The following is a 16198-nucleotide window of genomic DNA, read 5'->3' as shown; positions in this document are numbered from 1 at the left end:
TATGACCAAACATCTTGCTGCATAAATCCCCACTTACGATGCTCATATAATTTTGACTTCTAATTAACTGTAGCAATGTGTTATGTTTGGGGGTGAATAAAAGCTTAAAAATAAAAAATAAATGGCTTCATCTTACCTAAAAATACCAGCCCAGCCTAATAACACTGTTATGTATTCATTGTGCCCGATTGTTCAAAATGCACTTTCCAGTCCATATAATTGTCAATATCTACTTTATTTGCTGGTCGAACATATATACATACTGATAGCATGTAAAACACAACACAGCTGATCTATAAAATAATATATTGTTTTTATTTCACACTGACAAATCAGCTTATTACTGGTGTTTTGAAATTTCTTTAAAGATAGATTTAAATAAATTAAGTTTGTAAATGCATTAGATAGAAATAGTTGCCACTGCTGACCAAACTTGTGTACAGGATTTGATGATGTATGGATGTGAAATCTGGTCAGTTAGAATTGAGGACATGCATTGCATGGAGAGAAATGATATGAGAATGATACGATGCATTTGTAATGTAAGTCTTAAAGACAGGTTTAGTTATCATGACCTCATAGGAAGATTAAATCTGAACATTATAGGAAGATATGTACAGAACAGGAGGCTTATGGCCACAGTCAAAGAATGGATAAAAGTTCTTCTATTAGTGGATGTAGAACAGTTGAGATAACAGGGTCAGTTCACGGTGGAAGATCAAGGTAAACATGGGAGGAAATGATAAGGATAGAATTGAATGCAAGAGGGATAAATAAAGACCTGGACAGAGGTAGGTTAGTTTGGAAGTCAATTTTTAAAAGCTAAAGTTCAATATACATTATGTTATTTATTAAGCTGTTTTTATTTTTTTTATGTTATTGCTTGTGGGGATGATTTTATTTAACAAATGATTATTGCGCGGATGGATATAAAAATAGAATAGAACAAAGTGAAAAATGAGACTCGTGCAGGATTCAAACCTTTTTATTCTCAGAAGAGGGACCACTTAAGAGGCGCTTCATGCAAAGAATTGTTTTTAAAATTTTGGCTTTCTCTGACGTTTGATTTAATTTGATTTAAAAAGATGCTCATATTAAGCTTTCTCTCTCCTGAGGTACAGGTTCATATTCTGTGATTTATGAGTGTAAATTAATTTAGTTTTGAGAAATGATGATGCAAATTATAAATTTTGGAAAAAAAGAAAGAAAGAAAAGCCTTTCAAATTTCTTATTTTCATTAAAAGACTGGCCTTGATGAAGAACGGTGACTTCTGTTGCCTGATAAAATCTTTTTAGATTGAAACAGTAAATTTATTGTAGTGACAAATAGTAATTTTGTTTACCTAAATTGAATAAAATAATATCCTGCTCTTTTTATTAAGCACTATTAGCAACTTCGTTAAATTCAATGTTTTTTGTTTTTTTTTACTTTTGGATATTTTTAACCTGGAATATATATATATATATATATATATATATATATATATATATATATATATATATATATATATATAGAGAGAGAGAGAGAGAGAGAGAGAGAGAGAGAGAGAAATAAAAAGGAACAAACCGTATTATGTGTCCTTTTTATTTCTCTATTTTGTCGGTATACTATTTCCATTATTTTCATCATATATATATATGTAAATGGTAGTTTGTATGAAACATTGCTGGTAAACTTCCACGTATATATATAGAGAGAGAAAGAGAGAGAGAATAGAGGATCATAGTCTTTTATGAATTGCAAACAACTTGATTTTCATAAATAAATGCTTGTCAGGAGACATTTATTTCATTTCAGAATTTAAAAAAATAAGGCTTTTTGGAGGCAATTACTTGTGTGCTTCATTTTGTGATGAATTTTGATTGCATGGCATGAGTTAAATCAATCTCTGTAAAAAAAATTTTTTCTCAATTCACAATTTTGTTTATCTAAACTGAAATTTGTTGGGGATTTTTTTTGTTGTTTTTTTTACTGTTAGGGCCATGCAATTTTATTAATATACAAGTGTACACCTTCAAAAATGACTTGAAAAAACATTCTCCTTTTCTAGTGTTTGCAGTAATTATATTAAATAACATTAAAATGGCATTAAAAAAAAAATAAGAGAAATAAAATGGAAAGTTTTTAAAAAGTAATATATGAAAAATGAACAGAACAATATGGAAAGATGTGTGTCATTTTTGTACAAAAAGATGCAAATAAATTAGTAAACATTTTGAACGAGATAAAACGAAATGAATCAAACATGCAAAATTCTCCTAGAGGTAGGTTTACTTTGAGGCGTTATTATGAAATGGCAGAGAAAAAAAGATTCACAAGCAGTAAATAATTCTCCTGGCTGCTCTGCTGGTGCTTTAAATTAGAGAAAAAAAACTTCAATCAACTTCTCCGAGAAGGGTGGTCTAAAAAGCACAAAACAGTGTACACCTTTAAAAATGACATGAAAAGAATTTCTCCTTCACTAGTGTTTGTAGTAATAATATTTTAAATAACATTAAAATGGCATTAAAAATAAAGGAGACAGAAAAAAAAAATGGAAAGTTTTTAAAAAGTAATATATATATATATATATATATATATATATATATATATATATAATCAGTTTAGAAAGCACAAAAAAAATAATAAAATAGATTTGCTTTCTCAATTCTTTAAAATACTTGAAATAAATTCGTCCAGCAAATTTTTGTTTTCTAACTTTGTGTGATGAACACATGCACATATATGTATATATGGTAATATTAATTGATTAGTGTTAAAGATCACAGTCAGAGAAGGATTCAAAATGATGGTGTTTGTGCACTTTTGCCACCACATTATTTTTAAATAATTTCTTCAGGTAAAATTCAAGCTTCACAATATCTTTTTTTTATTAAATTATAAGGTGGAAGCACAGAATTGTTACAAAACACCCCCTCCTCCCCATGTTAAAAATGGCTTTCAAAATAATAACATTATTTTTTTAGCACGGTGGCAAAAGTGCACAAGTAGCGAAATGATTAAGAAACCAGGAAATGGGAAAAGGAAGGAAAAAGATATGGTAAAAATCCAATGAATAAAAAGGTAAAATCCAGAACAGGATAAATCCAAAAATGAGTCCATTGATAATCCATTGGTAATCCTTAAGGAATATAAAAAAAACACACACACAAACACACACACACACACATATATATATATATATATATATATATATATATATATATATATATATATATAATGGACTCTCCCATCAATGAGGATCATACAATCATGTTGTCTGAAATACATATGATTTGTTTATTGTAAGGAAGGCTTTATTTTTGAAAATTGTTTCCTTTCTATACATTTCAGTTATTTTATGGGTCAAACCAATAATTGCCTCAAATGGAATCGAAAGAAGATTTGAATAGTGTTTTTAGATTCTTTAAAAAATTTAACCCTTATTGAAACTAATTGTTAACATATTGATTTCTGTGACAGACAAACAAATATTGAATTACGAACGTTGGGCCAATTTCTTGTAATAACATCTATTTTAAGTTTACTAATTTGCATATCGATTTTAAAAAAGGTCATTTTATTAATTAGTATTTTTTTTTTAATTCAAAAACTCTTGATTTTAATATAACAAATAGTTCTATTTTGTAATGTTGTTTTATTTCTTGGACAAATATTTGTGTTCAATTGTTCTCATATTTTGGGGGATTGACTTGATTTTCAACAGGTTGCGATCTATTTCTACATTATGAGTAAAAAGGAAAATTATTATTTTTTCTTTGTTTTCCTTTCTTTACAGTCTTCTTTAAAAGATAAGTAGACTTGTATTGAAATCACAAAAATGTGAATGTTCGTCTATATGAATAAGCGAGAAAGATCTTGTTTCCTGTTTATAGCAAACTCATGAATGAAATGTTTATGATTTTAAATCTTTCATGTCTTTCAAGTAGAAAATTTTGCAAAGTGACAGTGAGGGGAGAGAAGTTAGCAAGTATATAAATAAAACTCTATCAAAAATAATATCGAGTCCTTTTTTGTGTGAACACTTTGCTGTCTTGATTCAGCTCAGTTCTTATTTTGAGAAGTTGATTTAAGTTCTTATCGTTGTATCTATTTAAAAACGATTCCGATATCAAATCTGTTCCATTCCTTATTGTGTGCTGTGTACCCCTGTATACATAGGTCTGTTGGACGAGATTAGCCAACTCAACGAAGAAAAGCGTCACATGACGCATTTGCTCCAACAGAACCAAGACAATTACGAGGCTCGAATCCGAGACTTAATTGCCTCCGAGGAGGACCTGGAACACAAGTACAGTGAGATGCTCGATGAGAAACGTCAGCAGGTTGATGACCTCCGTCTTCAGCTGGAATCAGTTGAGAATAAACTGAAGGCTAATAAACAATTTCTCGACGTAAGTCCAATTTGTTATTATTTTCTTTTTTTATCTTTTTCATTTTATTTCAATTTGAATATTTTGTTGTATTGTTCTGCTTTTTATAATAATGATACATTAGTCTTGATTGTGGTTACAATGTTAAAACAGATGTATATATAGTTTGTTGTTGCAATGGTGTTCATCTTGGTTAAGTTGAGCCGGCTTCATCCTTAACCTGCACTACATCATGGATCATGGTGATCCTGAGCAAGGTCGCTCGAGATGGATAACCAATCATGATTCCACCATCAAACGCCGACCATTTGTGGTCCTGAAGGCTCGGCTAATTTCTTCTCGATAGTCGTTGCTCAGTTCCTCAGCTGCCCATGGACATGCTTGCGCCATCCATGAAAAGAGGTGGGAAGGATTACATCACAAATTAGATCCTCCTCAATGCTCAAAAATATCAAAAACATTATCAGGCACCCTAAAAAGACATGGAAATAAACCATCAGACAAGACTGTAAACAATGGCAGTTAATTCCGCAATCATAACTACTGGAGCATAAGGGTAGCCAGACAGCATCAAACCTCTTGTCAAAGGGAACACGAATAATAAACCTGGATAGTTAGTGAGTGTGTACGAAATGTTGCATCCCTCTACCTGTTCTACAAGTATTCTAATGGTGAATGTTCTGACTAACTACAAGCACTTGTACCCCCTCAATGTAAATACCCCCGACAAACCAGACAAGCAGCTAAATTCCACCCCTACACAGTAAAGATCCCTAGGTGTAAGAAAGCCTTCTTCTTCAATAGTTTCTTCCCCAGAACTGCTAAACTTTGGAACTCCTTTCAGGAATTTTGCTTTCCCAACTGTACTGACATGCAGAAGTTCAAATGTAATGTAAACAGACATCTTAGTGCTCATCTTTCTTCTTAGTACCGCTGTAACTTATGTCCCCGATAGTAGCCTCCTATTTCAAAGTGGCACTGTGCCTTGTTTTGGGAGAAAATGGAATAAAAAGAATTAAAATAAAAAAAAAAATTTGCAATGTATCATCGTTAAAAATATACTCATACTATATCTAAAATTTCATGGCTTTATGCATAATAGCATTTTTTTCCTGCACAGTTTGAATCACAGGGAAATGACTAAACAAATGAGAAAATGCAATTTATTCTACATGTGTGCCGTCTGCATGTCTACAAGTTTCAACTCTATCTTTAACAGCTCTAGAAACATTAAGAAGCATTTCGGGTGTTATTTCTTGAACTGAGGTTAGATGATCAATTTTTTTATGGTACACTTTTGTTTTGATGAAACAGCATACAAAGAAATCGACAAGAGTTGATTCTGGAGAATGTAGAGGCCTGGATCCTTTCCGACTAATTCACGTATCTCCAAAATATCTGTTCTGGCACTTGCATCATTAGAGCAGAGAAGATGGGCTTTCTCACATGTTGTTATATAGTTATTATTATTAGTATTAGACTATACCACTTGTGCGCGTATGTTACGTGAGTTCTTATTAGTAATGATATGAGTCTTAGTGAGAGTTCTTGTCTTATTACATATGATGTTGTATCTTAGAGAGAGAGATGTGTATGTAATGACATTTTATACACAGACATATAATAACAATACAATTTACCTTTTTGTAGAAATCACAAACACAAAGATGAGCTTTATCCAAAACACATGATGGATTTATTTAATACGACCGGTCGGGATTTCCTCATTAAGAACTCAAAGTTTCACATCTTAGTTTCTGAAGTGACGTCTCGCTTCAGACGTCCGCCTGTCTCTGTCTCCCCTGACTGTCTCTCTGACTGTCTCTGACTCTCTCTATGACTAACTAACTCCCACTTCCTATATTGAGAATCCATGCATCCCGGCCACGTGAGCAAAATTCACGTGTTTCAACATGCGCGACTTTGCACGTTTCCGACATTGATTTCCCAATAACCTATTTTTCTTGTGTTGTTTCCACAAAGGAATTTAACCTACATATCTAATTTATTCAACCCATATTTTATTATCCACATTCTTTTAACAATTGAATAGTTTATTTATTATTTATTTCATCCGAATTAACAATTTACTGGACATTCCATTTAAACCTATTGTTCTTTAAAACTTATGTCCAGGGTTCGATTTCTGCTTTCTCTTATTTTCATTTTAACTAATCTCTCTATTTTTATACTTACATGAACAGGGGACAGCCCTTATCATGTAACAATGTGAGAGTATGCTTACAAATTGATTTGCATCCTTGGAACACATAGGATGCATAGCTATCAGCATCTTTGGATTCTATTTATAGTCACAATAACTGCCTGTCTCTTCATTTATTGTGTAATTATTACATGGACTGCCATTGCTAATTTTTAATATAGAAAATATAATACCAATATTCCTGTTATAGTAAAAATAACGTCTCCCCTCAAATGCCTTATGCATTCTGTATATAATTATATGCACATTTTGTTTCCCTCTTTTAGGAACAAGCCCAAGAAAGAGAACAAGAACGTGAAGAAAGTTTACGAGAGATCAATAAATGGAAATCCGCAATTAAACAATTTGAAAACAAAGAGAAATCGGAAACTCGTCTCAAGAAAGAGGTGAGTCAACATTGTTTTGAATCTTGAAGTTATTGTAAGAATTTAAACAAAATTTTTTATTAAATGTGGCCTGCATTGTTGAAGCAAAATTCTAAAAATGAAAAATTGAATTTCAAGTGAAACCAATGGCATCTACTGAATTGTCATGTCGCAGTAATGAATATATCCAAAAATTACAAAAATCAGTAAAGTAGAAAATTAATTATTAAAGAAGATAGTTTTCAAAGACAATTAGCAATTTTAACTTACATATTAACAAGAGGGCAAGGGAGATAATTCATTTTTGAAAATTGTCAAAAACTTAAACCAATTAAAACTGAGCTATTTCCTTTTTGTATAGGTCATACATGACAAAACAAAGATGGTGAAATTTCGTTGAATTATGGAAATACGTGTTTTATGTAATATTCCAGAAATATTTAACTAATTATGGTAGACAGTTAGCATTGTTTATTATTGACATTGATAAAAAAATAGTAAGTTATTATTGTTTTGTTTTTTGTTTTTGAAAACTCATTTTTCAGTTGTTGGATTTCGCTATAATAACGAAGAACCCATTGCAATATGTGTTCAGCAATGGTGCAATGCATACACGTTACAAAAACCAGACCTGTAATGGGGACACATGTATGGCTCTTTACCACCTATAAAATGGGATGCAATTTTGAAAACAAATAATTGCCTCTTAAAAAGGAGATTCCATGCTGAGAAAAATGGACCACTTGATCTCACATTGAAGTTATGTCCACTTCAGCTGATAAATCTCCTGGTTAATAATAGTGATAATAATAATAATTTTTATATCCATAGATTGTGACTAAAAATTGAATAAAAATTAAAGATTGTCTTAAAAATTGGTTCAAACCTGATTTTGTGCAGTTTGTCTTGTCCAGTAGCAAATAAAAAGAATAAAGAAAAAACGGCTACTGCTTCTTTTTTGTGTTGGTGATCTCATGAAGTAACAAGATTTCTCATCAGCTCATATACAAATGAGATGCAGCTGGTTTGAATAAATGCCTGTTTTTCAGAGACTGAGCAGATTCAGATTTTAGAGTAGCAAGCTTTGATAGCAGTATATCAGATTTCGGAGTAGTGAGCTTTAACAGCACTGTGTTTAATTTAACCCCAGAAATTAGTAGTTGAAAGTGCAGAATAGTTAACAGTTGATTATTTAACCACATAGATTAAGACTGATGAATCTCAAGTGGTCTTGTTGTGTGATCTGAATGAGACTGTTTATTGATATAAAGATAAAATACACAATATCTTATAAAAAGAAAATGTTGTGGAGACGGAATGAATAAAAGACAAAATGGGGAAAACTAATAAACATAGGAAAGATTTTTTTTTTTTTTGATTTGTTATTGTTTTTTTTTCCATTTTGTTTTTCATATAATTTAAAGAGGAGAGTTTTGGTTCCTGTTTGTCTCAAAGACATGTGAGCGTTTGAACCCTAAGCAAATGACCTCTGTGTTAGGTTTTAGAGATGTTTTGATCTTGTTGAGCTTAGAGTAAGGTCAGGATTTTTAGGTAACAGTCAATTTGTTTAGTATTTAGTTGGAATAAACTGTTTGGATTGTAAGTGATGTTTGTTTTGGTAAAAAGAAAAAATTATCATTTTAAACCTCTCAATGCAAAACATTGTTACTTGTTTAAAAACTCAAGAGTAATGATTTTATTTGGGGGAAAAAAAAAATCCATTTGTTTCAGCTCTGATCAAGACCACATGATTGACATAATGGCAAATACTTAAATCAACTAATAAATTCAAACGAATGCCAGCATAAGTTTGCATAAAAAGTAAACATGGATATTTAAACATATAATATTTGCATAAAAAACTTTCAAAACTAATTAAAATTGCGATGAAAAAAAATCAGTATTTTCGGAACAACCCAATATATTAAACTTCTCAATTTTTTAGATGAGGGTTGATTGTTTATATTCGTTGTATTGATCAGACTCTTGTTCTTATCTTGAGTGTTATTTGTGCAATGTTTCGGTCAGATTGTCCTTCGACTGTCTTCAGGCATATTGCTTGTTGTTTGGAAAAGAAAAGAGAAAAATTACTGGCTCCGTAAATATTTTCGTATTTTGTAAGTTAGTCTCTATTTTATGGTTACAGTTTCGAATTTATGAAAAAAAAATTGGTTGACAAAGGAGAAGCAACTCTAATAAAGATCAATAGGGGATTATGTGTTTTCATTGCCGAAATTTTAAGGGTGTACAATGTTTATTTTTTCTACAATTAGAGACTCCCAAATGCTACTAAAATCTAGGCAGGTGACTCAAAAAAACAGCACATATGCTAAAAAAAGAAAAATTACTAAGCAGACCAGGCCTAGACTTTAGTAGTGTTGCATTATGAGATGAGGATTTGTCTTCAATTGTTAAATCAATTAGAATGTAAAAGACATAACACAATTTGTACTTTTTTATATATATATTATATGTTCAAATTTAAAGACAATAAATAACTGAGACACCTTATACAAAACTTTGAGACAACTCAAAAATATTCAGTCTTTTTCATAAACTCTGACTCCATGTGTACCAGACCCCATCTCACATTTTGTTGTTTTTCCCCCCCAAGTTTATATAACACTTATTTATATCATTCTCCATCACATCTTTTGTCTTCAATTTCCTCAACAGTATTTTTAATTTGTGGTTCGACCACCTTTTTTTCTTTTTTTTTTTTTACCCTACATTTGTTTCCATTTGTTGATCAATTTTTAAATTGTCCCATCTAGTTAATATTAGAAGTTGTTGCTAAATTTTAGTCAAAATTCTTTAATTGCATTGCAAATATTTGATGAGTCGTATTTATCATTGTTATTGAGGAATATTCTAATTTCTAATTTATGGCTGATTGAACGAGAGCAAGTTCTCCTTATGGATTAAATAAAGAGTTCCGTTCAAAATTCCGTACAGATTCTAGAGTTCAACAAGACGTACTTAAAATTCAGACGTTACATCAGCTAAAATTTTGTGAGAACAAAATCAGAACAGTAGTTAAAATAATAAAAGCAATACAAATTATCAATTCTTGTCTCAAAAACTCTAGAAACGTAAAATATTATAATAATTTAGGTGCTTATCGAGAATTAAACCTATTTTAAAAATCTAAATATCAGAAAAATCATTATGATGTACATACTCATCACAGAATGAAAATGTCATATTCTAAAAATCACATTAATTGATCAAGTATTTTTTTTTTACATAGGAAATCATTTTTTTTTACAATTTTTAGTGATTGTAATAGTGAATTGAAGTCTGATTTGGATCTCGATAATTCAAATTGAGTTGTCTCCTCCTTATTTATGTAACATGGCAGATCAAACCATATCGCTTCGTCATAAAATTTAATTTTTTATATATATAAAAAAAAGTACTTGATCAATTTACGTGATTTTTTGGAATATAACATGTTCATTCTATGACAGGTATATACATCATAAAGTATTTTTAAAGATTGTTCTGTATTTTTTTGAAAAGCGGATCAATTCTAAATAAGCACCTAAATTTAAAAAAAAATTATATTGTAAAATTTTTTTCTGTTTTGTGTTGCTGTTTTTTTTGTTTTGTTTTTTCCATTTGCTTGGCGTGCCGTTTCTCTGGTATTTCATCTTTTTCTCAGATGGTGAGTTACAAATACCAGAATATTAAGAATTGGTGATGGTCTCGCTCAGGAAATTGGCATGACATTTTGTTTTTCTCTTTCCTCTCAAATCCTAAATTTTGGGTTGAAATATTTTCCTTTGATATTCCTTGTTTTTCTTTGATGACAGTCACTTCTTAAAGGGCAGACAATATTTTCTAAAAAAAAAGCATTAGAATACAATCCTTTGGGTTCAAGGAAAAAATGGGGGAAGAATGTATTGAATAAAAACCATGTAAAAGTACAATTTTTGAAAGAATACTATTTATATGGCTAAAGTTAAGGAATTCATGTTGAAGGAAAATGTCTATTGCATGAATCGTCTTGTTTTTAGAAATGAGATATTAAAAGTCAAATTTATTTATATTTAATTTTTTTTTAGTAATGTTTTAAAATTAATTGGGGAGATAATTCAATGATGGAATATATGTATTTAAAAAGAGCATATTTTGGCAATAAAAATCGATCAGACATCCGATCAAATGTTAAAATTTAAATTGTGCAAATACTTTTTTATATTTGATGGGAATAATTTTTTTATGAGTAAATATGTTAGAGAGTTTTGGAGGGTTTAAACATTTTTTTACTTGATAAATCATTTCTAAATCTCAAATTTGAGTTGTCTATGGAAGGAAATAGATATGAGATGTTTCCCTTGAGTGCTGAGGTAAAAAAATGAAGGCATTTTATTTGTCTGCTTTTTTTTTTCTATACAGTAGAACCTGGAATACGGCATTAAAAATTAGTAACAAAATACAGTACAGTATATAATACACATGTATATAATCAAATAACATTATAAATAACACCGTAAGGCAGGGCAAATACTGTAACGAGGAGCCAGAAAAACATTGCATTCCACATTGTAACCTGAAAAAAAAACGTAGTCCTAGGTCTACCGTATCCTGGGGTTCTACTGTATTTTATAACCAAATTCATTATGTGGTATATTTATATAAATATGGGTAGTATTAAAAAATAATAAGTACTCGACTGAACTCCAATCTTTGGTTCTTTCTTGTAAGACATTCGCATTGAAAAAAATATTTTCCTTTCTCCTTCCCTAGTCTCAAATGAAATTTCTACGGATATGGCTTCTTTGCAAGGTCTTACCATCTGTGGAACACATTACTGTAGAACTGCCTTCCTGCTGGTTACAATTTGGTTATCTTCAAGTCCAATATCAACAAATTCTTGTCATCTTCAAGTCCAATATCAACAAATTCTTGTCCCTAAGTAATTAAGCATAGTTCATAGCATTTCTGAATTTTTAATTTGAGGATTCATTATTCATATTATTTGGAATCTTCAGACTACTGTTCTCATCTTGAGTGTCATTTTCGCAATATTTCAGTCGATGTAACCTCCAACAACCCATGACGCAGTGGTTAGAGTACTTGGAAAAATCAATTGTAAAAGTGATATTGTCATGAAGGTTGAAGGTTCAATTCTCAGTGTGACTGACAGAAAAAAAACATACAATTGCGAATTAATTAGGACCTCTATCCAGTCATGGCTGACAGAATGAGAGCATGCTACTCTTGTGAAGTAAATAAAGGGTTTCATTCGAAATTCTGTCTAAATTCCTGAGTTTGACGGAAACATTACGAGTTCGAAAAGATACACCTGAAGAAAGTTGGAGGTTACATTGACCGAAACGTTGTGAAAATTACACTCAAGATGAGAAAAGTAGTCTGAAGATTCCAAATAATGACCAATGTTATGAACTCCCATAGTGTTCCTCATCCTTTAGCTAACAATCATTCCCGTCTCATTAATCTTTATCCTCAAACTAGCCTGGATGCCCGGCGTTGCCCAGGTTTTTGGAGGTGTGTCTTGAGCAAAAAAAAAAAAAAAGTGGTAGTAGGCAGGCAGGCTCGAACCCATACTGTGAAGGAGGAAAAGAACATGAAAAAAAAATATGTGACGTACTTACCGTTGCATCCATTGTTAAACCAGAAGTGGTGAAGGCTTAAATTAAGGCTAGTCAATCGAAAAGAGGGGATGAATTTTGAAAATATCGGTGAAAAAAATGACCTCTCCTTGTAGAAAAGTGGCCATTTGAGGATGAAGGAAATAATGTTTTTAGCCAATTTTTCAATATTTGTCATCCGAAGGATCGAGCTTTAAAACGATATTGATCTTGTGAAAATCCGTCACTTTTGTCGGAAGTCTTAGGCAGACATGCAAACATACATACATTTAAACAAACAGGTGAGATTTATGTTATAGATGACTCTTGGACTTGATAAGTGATGCTTCCCCCCCACCACCACCACCACCAATAGTAAAATAAAACAAAAATACTTGTATATTATTTGTAGTTTGTTAAAATTAAAAATGTTTTTCTAACCTCCAGGTGGAAGAGTTATCGGATCAAATTGAAAATCGAATCACAATACAAAGTGAAATGCTGTTAAAGAATGAAAAGCTGGAGAGGGATCTTCACGACAAAGAACTCACTGCCCAGGAACTCAAGAATTTGGTCAACCAGTTGGAGCAAGAACTTGATCAGAAGAATAACATCGAAAAACGTCTTCAAGAGGTACAGCAGACCTTTTTTTTTTGTTTTATTTATTTTATAATTTTTTTTTTGTTTTATTTATTTTATAATTTTTTTTTTTTTTAATTAAAAAGTAAACGTTTTGTTAGCCAGTCTTGGAACTCCTTCCTTCTCTCTTGGGTTTTTTAAAAGGCTTAGTTTTTGGCTAGCCTGTTTAGAGTGTAAGGGATTGAACAGTGATAACTGAGTGATGGGTTTCTTTTAGGCTTGATCTGTCTTGAAGTGATTCTACCTTACTCTGCTTTTCATTGTTATGATTATCTCCTTACATCAAGTGGCTTCATGCCTTGTTGCAACTTCCATAAAAAATTTGTTTTTAATTCATTCATCATTCTTGTTTTAGAGTCTTTATGCTGAATTCCCCACGTGTGGACCATCTTGGATTTTATTCGTTTTACAAGGTGACTCCCCAAAATGTCACCAGTGTTATTCAAATTCACAATGCTTTCTGCAATCAAACTCTGTTAGGTACAAGTATACTTTAGCCTATGCCTGATTTATCCACAAACATTTTTTTTTCTTTTGTAAACTTCCTTTCTTTTTATTTCATCTCTTTTATAAAAAAAAACAATTAGGAACCTAATTCGATTTTCTCAAAGAATCTGCTTCTATTTTCTGAACATATTGCCATTGTTGTTGCTTCGCTTTGATCAACTTATTTCTAATGAATAACGCTCACTACCTGATTCACAAGAAAAAAATGACCTCACCTTGTAGAAAAGTGCCCATTTGAGGATGAAGGAAATAATGTTTTTAGCCAGTTTCTCGATATTTGTCGCCCGAAGGGTCGAGCTTTAAAACGATATTGATCTTGTGAAAATCCGTCGCTTTTGTCAGAAGTCTTAGGCAGACATACATACATACATACATACATACATACATACATACATACATACATTTAAACAAACAGGTGAGATTTATATTATAGATGACTCTTGGACTTGATAAGTGATGCTCTCCCCCCCCCCCCCACCTCCACCAATAGTAAAATAAAACAAAAATATTTGTGTTACGAAAAAAATGCTAGTGTTACACAATGAGATGAGGTTTTGTCTTGAGTTTTAAAATAAATTAGTAAGGGAGACGACCTGATTCATATTTTCTTTGTTGATTGAAAGTAAAAACAAAAGAAACAAGTTGTACACAAAGATAATGTTCTTTCTTTATTTCACATTCAGGGTAGTTGAACGATACTCCATCGCTTGCATGAACTCTGAACCCACATGTGCCTAACTATCAGATTCTTATTTTATTGTTTGTTTTTAAGTTTATATAACATTCATTTATGCCAGGAAGGACTGAGGGGGGAGGGGGGACTTTTGAAGCAAAAATTTTACAAAATGTTTTGTTTTGTTTGTTTTTGTTGTTGTAATTAGGGCAACCTAAAATTGGAATTAATACTCATTGAATGTTATAATAACGTGAAATTTACATATTTTGATTTATGAATTTTTTTGTATAATTATTTTATCAAATTATTCAATAAATGCAATTTTTGGGTTTCCCTAATTATAACGTTTCATATTTCATAAGCCTTGGTACCTTTTGTTACATACTGATTGTAAATAAATACGTGTAGATGTACGAAGCAAAATGAAAAATGAACAGAATCATATGCAAAATTTTGTTTCTATTTTGTACAAAAAAGATGAAAATAAATTAATAAATTTTTTTTAATAAAACGAAATGAATCCAACCCTGCAAACTTCCCTAATAGGTAGGTTTACTTTGAGGCATTATTATGAAATAGCAGACAAAATCGATTCATAAGCAGTAAATAATTCTCCTGTTAGCAGGCAAATTATTTACAAAGCAAATGCTTGCCTACCTCTGGCTGCTCTACTGGCGCTTTAAATTAGAGAAAAACATTTCGGTCGACTTCTCTGAGAAGGGTGATCCAAAAAACACTGTTGGCTACACCCTTGCTCTTTTGCTTCAATGATTAGAAAAAACCGTTACAATCATTGATTGTCATCATAAGTTAACAGGCTTAAAAGTCTAGTCTATTTTTTGTCATAAAATTCTTCTATAAGTACATAAACTTTGAGTCGTTATTGTGAAATGGCAGGCAAAATTGATTTGTAAGCAGTAAATAATTCCCCCATTAGCAGGCAAATTATTTATGACAAGGCAAATGCCTGGCTGCCCTACTGGCACTTTAAATTAGGGGGAAAAAAATTCAGTTGACTTCTCCGAGAGAGGGAGGGTGGGGGGGGGTCCAAAAAGCACAGGAAGCATTGATGGCTATGCCATTGCATTTATGTCATTTTATGTTGGATTTGTTGTCTTCACTTTGTAAAACAGTATTTAAATCATAGTTTATGGCTGCTTATACCAAATCAGTTATGTCAGTTAATTTTGGTCCAAATTTCTAACTGAAGTTTATTTTAGACATTTAATAAATCAATCATTTTCCTAACTTTCCTTTCTTCCTTTTTGTTTCTTTTTAAAAAAAAAAATTTTTTTTTAAATATTTTTTATTACTCAGGGTTCGCACAAACTTGAAAAGTTCTTGGATTTTGACTTTTACCTTGAAAATGTCTTATTTCTATTATTACGTTGAAAAATCCTTGAAAATATTGAAAATGTCTTGGAAAGGCCTTGAAAATCGTATTCCTTATGCCCAGTAAAAATTTGTTGATATCTTAAAGATAAAATTAAAATACTATTAAATTATTTTTTAAGTATCAATGAAAATACCATTAAAATATTTTTTTAAATATTTTAAAATAAAATCGAAATACATTGTTCTGAAATTGCGTCATATTATTGTGAATACAAGTTACATGTTACATTCCTTTATCATGAAACTACCTGATGTTTTCCATATAATAACATTGGGTAGTTTTATGCTAAAGGGACATAACACTGGAAATTCAAAATTTAAAAGTAAAACAAATATAGCAAATGTAAATATGATTGTCAATATGCATATTGCTGTGTATATAAAAAAAGTATTTGTTTTGAGCAAAATTAGTGAAAGTTCT

General features: G+C 31.0%; 2 protein-coding genes across 2 annotated transcripts in view; one reads left to right on the top strand and one right to left on the bottom strand.

The window, feature by feature from the left end:
• LOC145263843 (uncharacterized) overlaps positions 1 to 16198 on the top strand; it is a 649003-nt gene that overhangs the window by 473134 nt on the left and 159671 nt on the right. Inside the window, exons 35-37 of the mRNA XM_080120917.1 lie at positions 4163 to 4395; positions 6865 to 6984; positions 13008 to 13193. Coding sequence (XP_079977043.1) covers positions 4163 to 4395; positions 6865 to 6984; positions 13008 to 13193 — 539 coding nt within the window. The remainder of the gene's footprint in view (positions 1 to 4162; positions 4396 to 6864; positions 6985 to 13007; positions 13194 to 16198) is intronic.
• The window catches only part of LOC145263845 (uncharacterized), a 624663-nt gene that overhangs the window by 593435 nt on the left and 15030 nt on the right, over positions 1 to 16198 (bottom strand). The window lies entirely within an intron of this gene.

Source organism: Euprymna scolopes, chromosome 39, assembly GCF_053919585.1.
Source record: "Euprymna scolopes isolate OS-2025 chromosome 39, ASM5391958v1, whole genome shotgun sequence".
Lineage (NCBI taxonomy): Eukaryota > Metazoa > Mollusca > Cephalopoda > Sepiida > Sepiolidae > Euprymna > Euprymna scolopes.
Note: the sequence above shows the minus strand (reverse complement) of the source record. Positions and strands in the feature narration are given on the sequence as shown.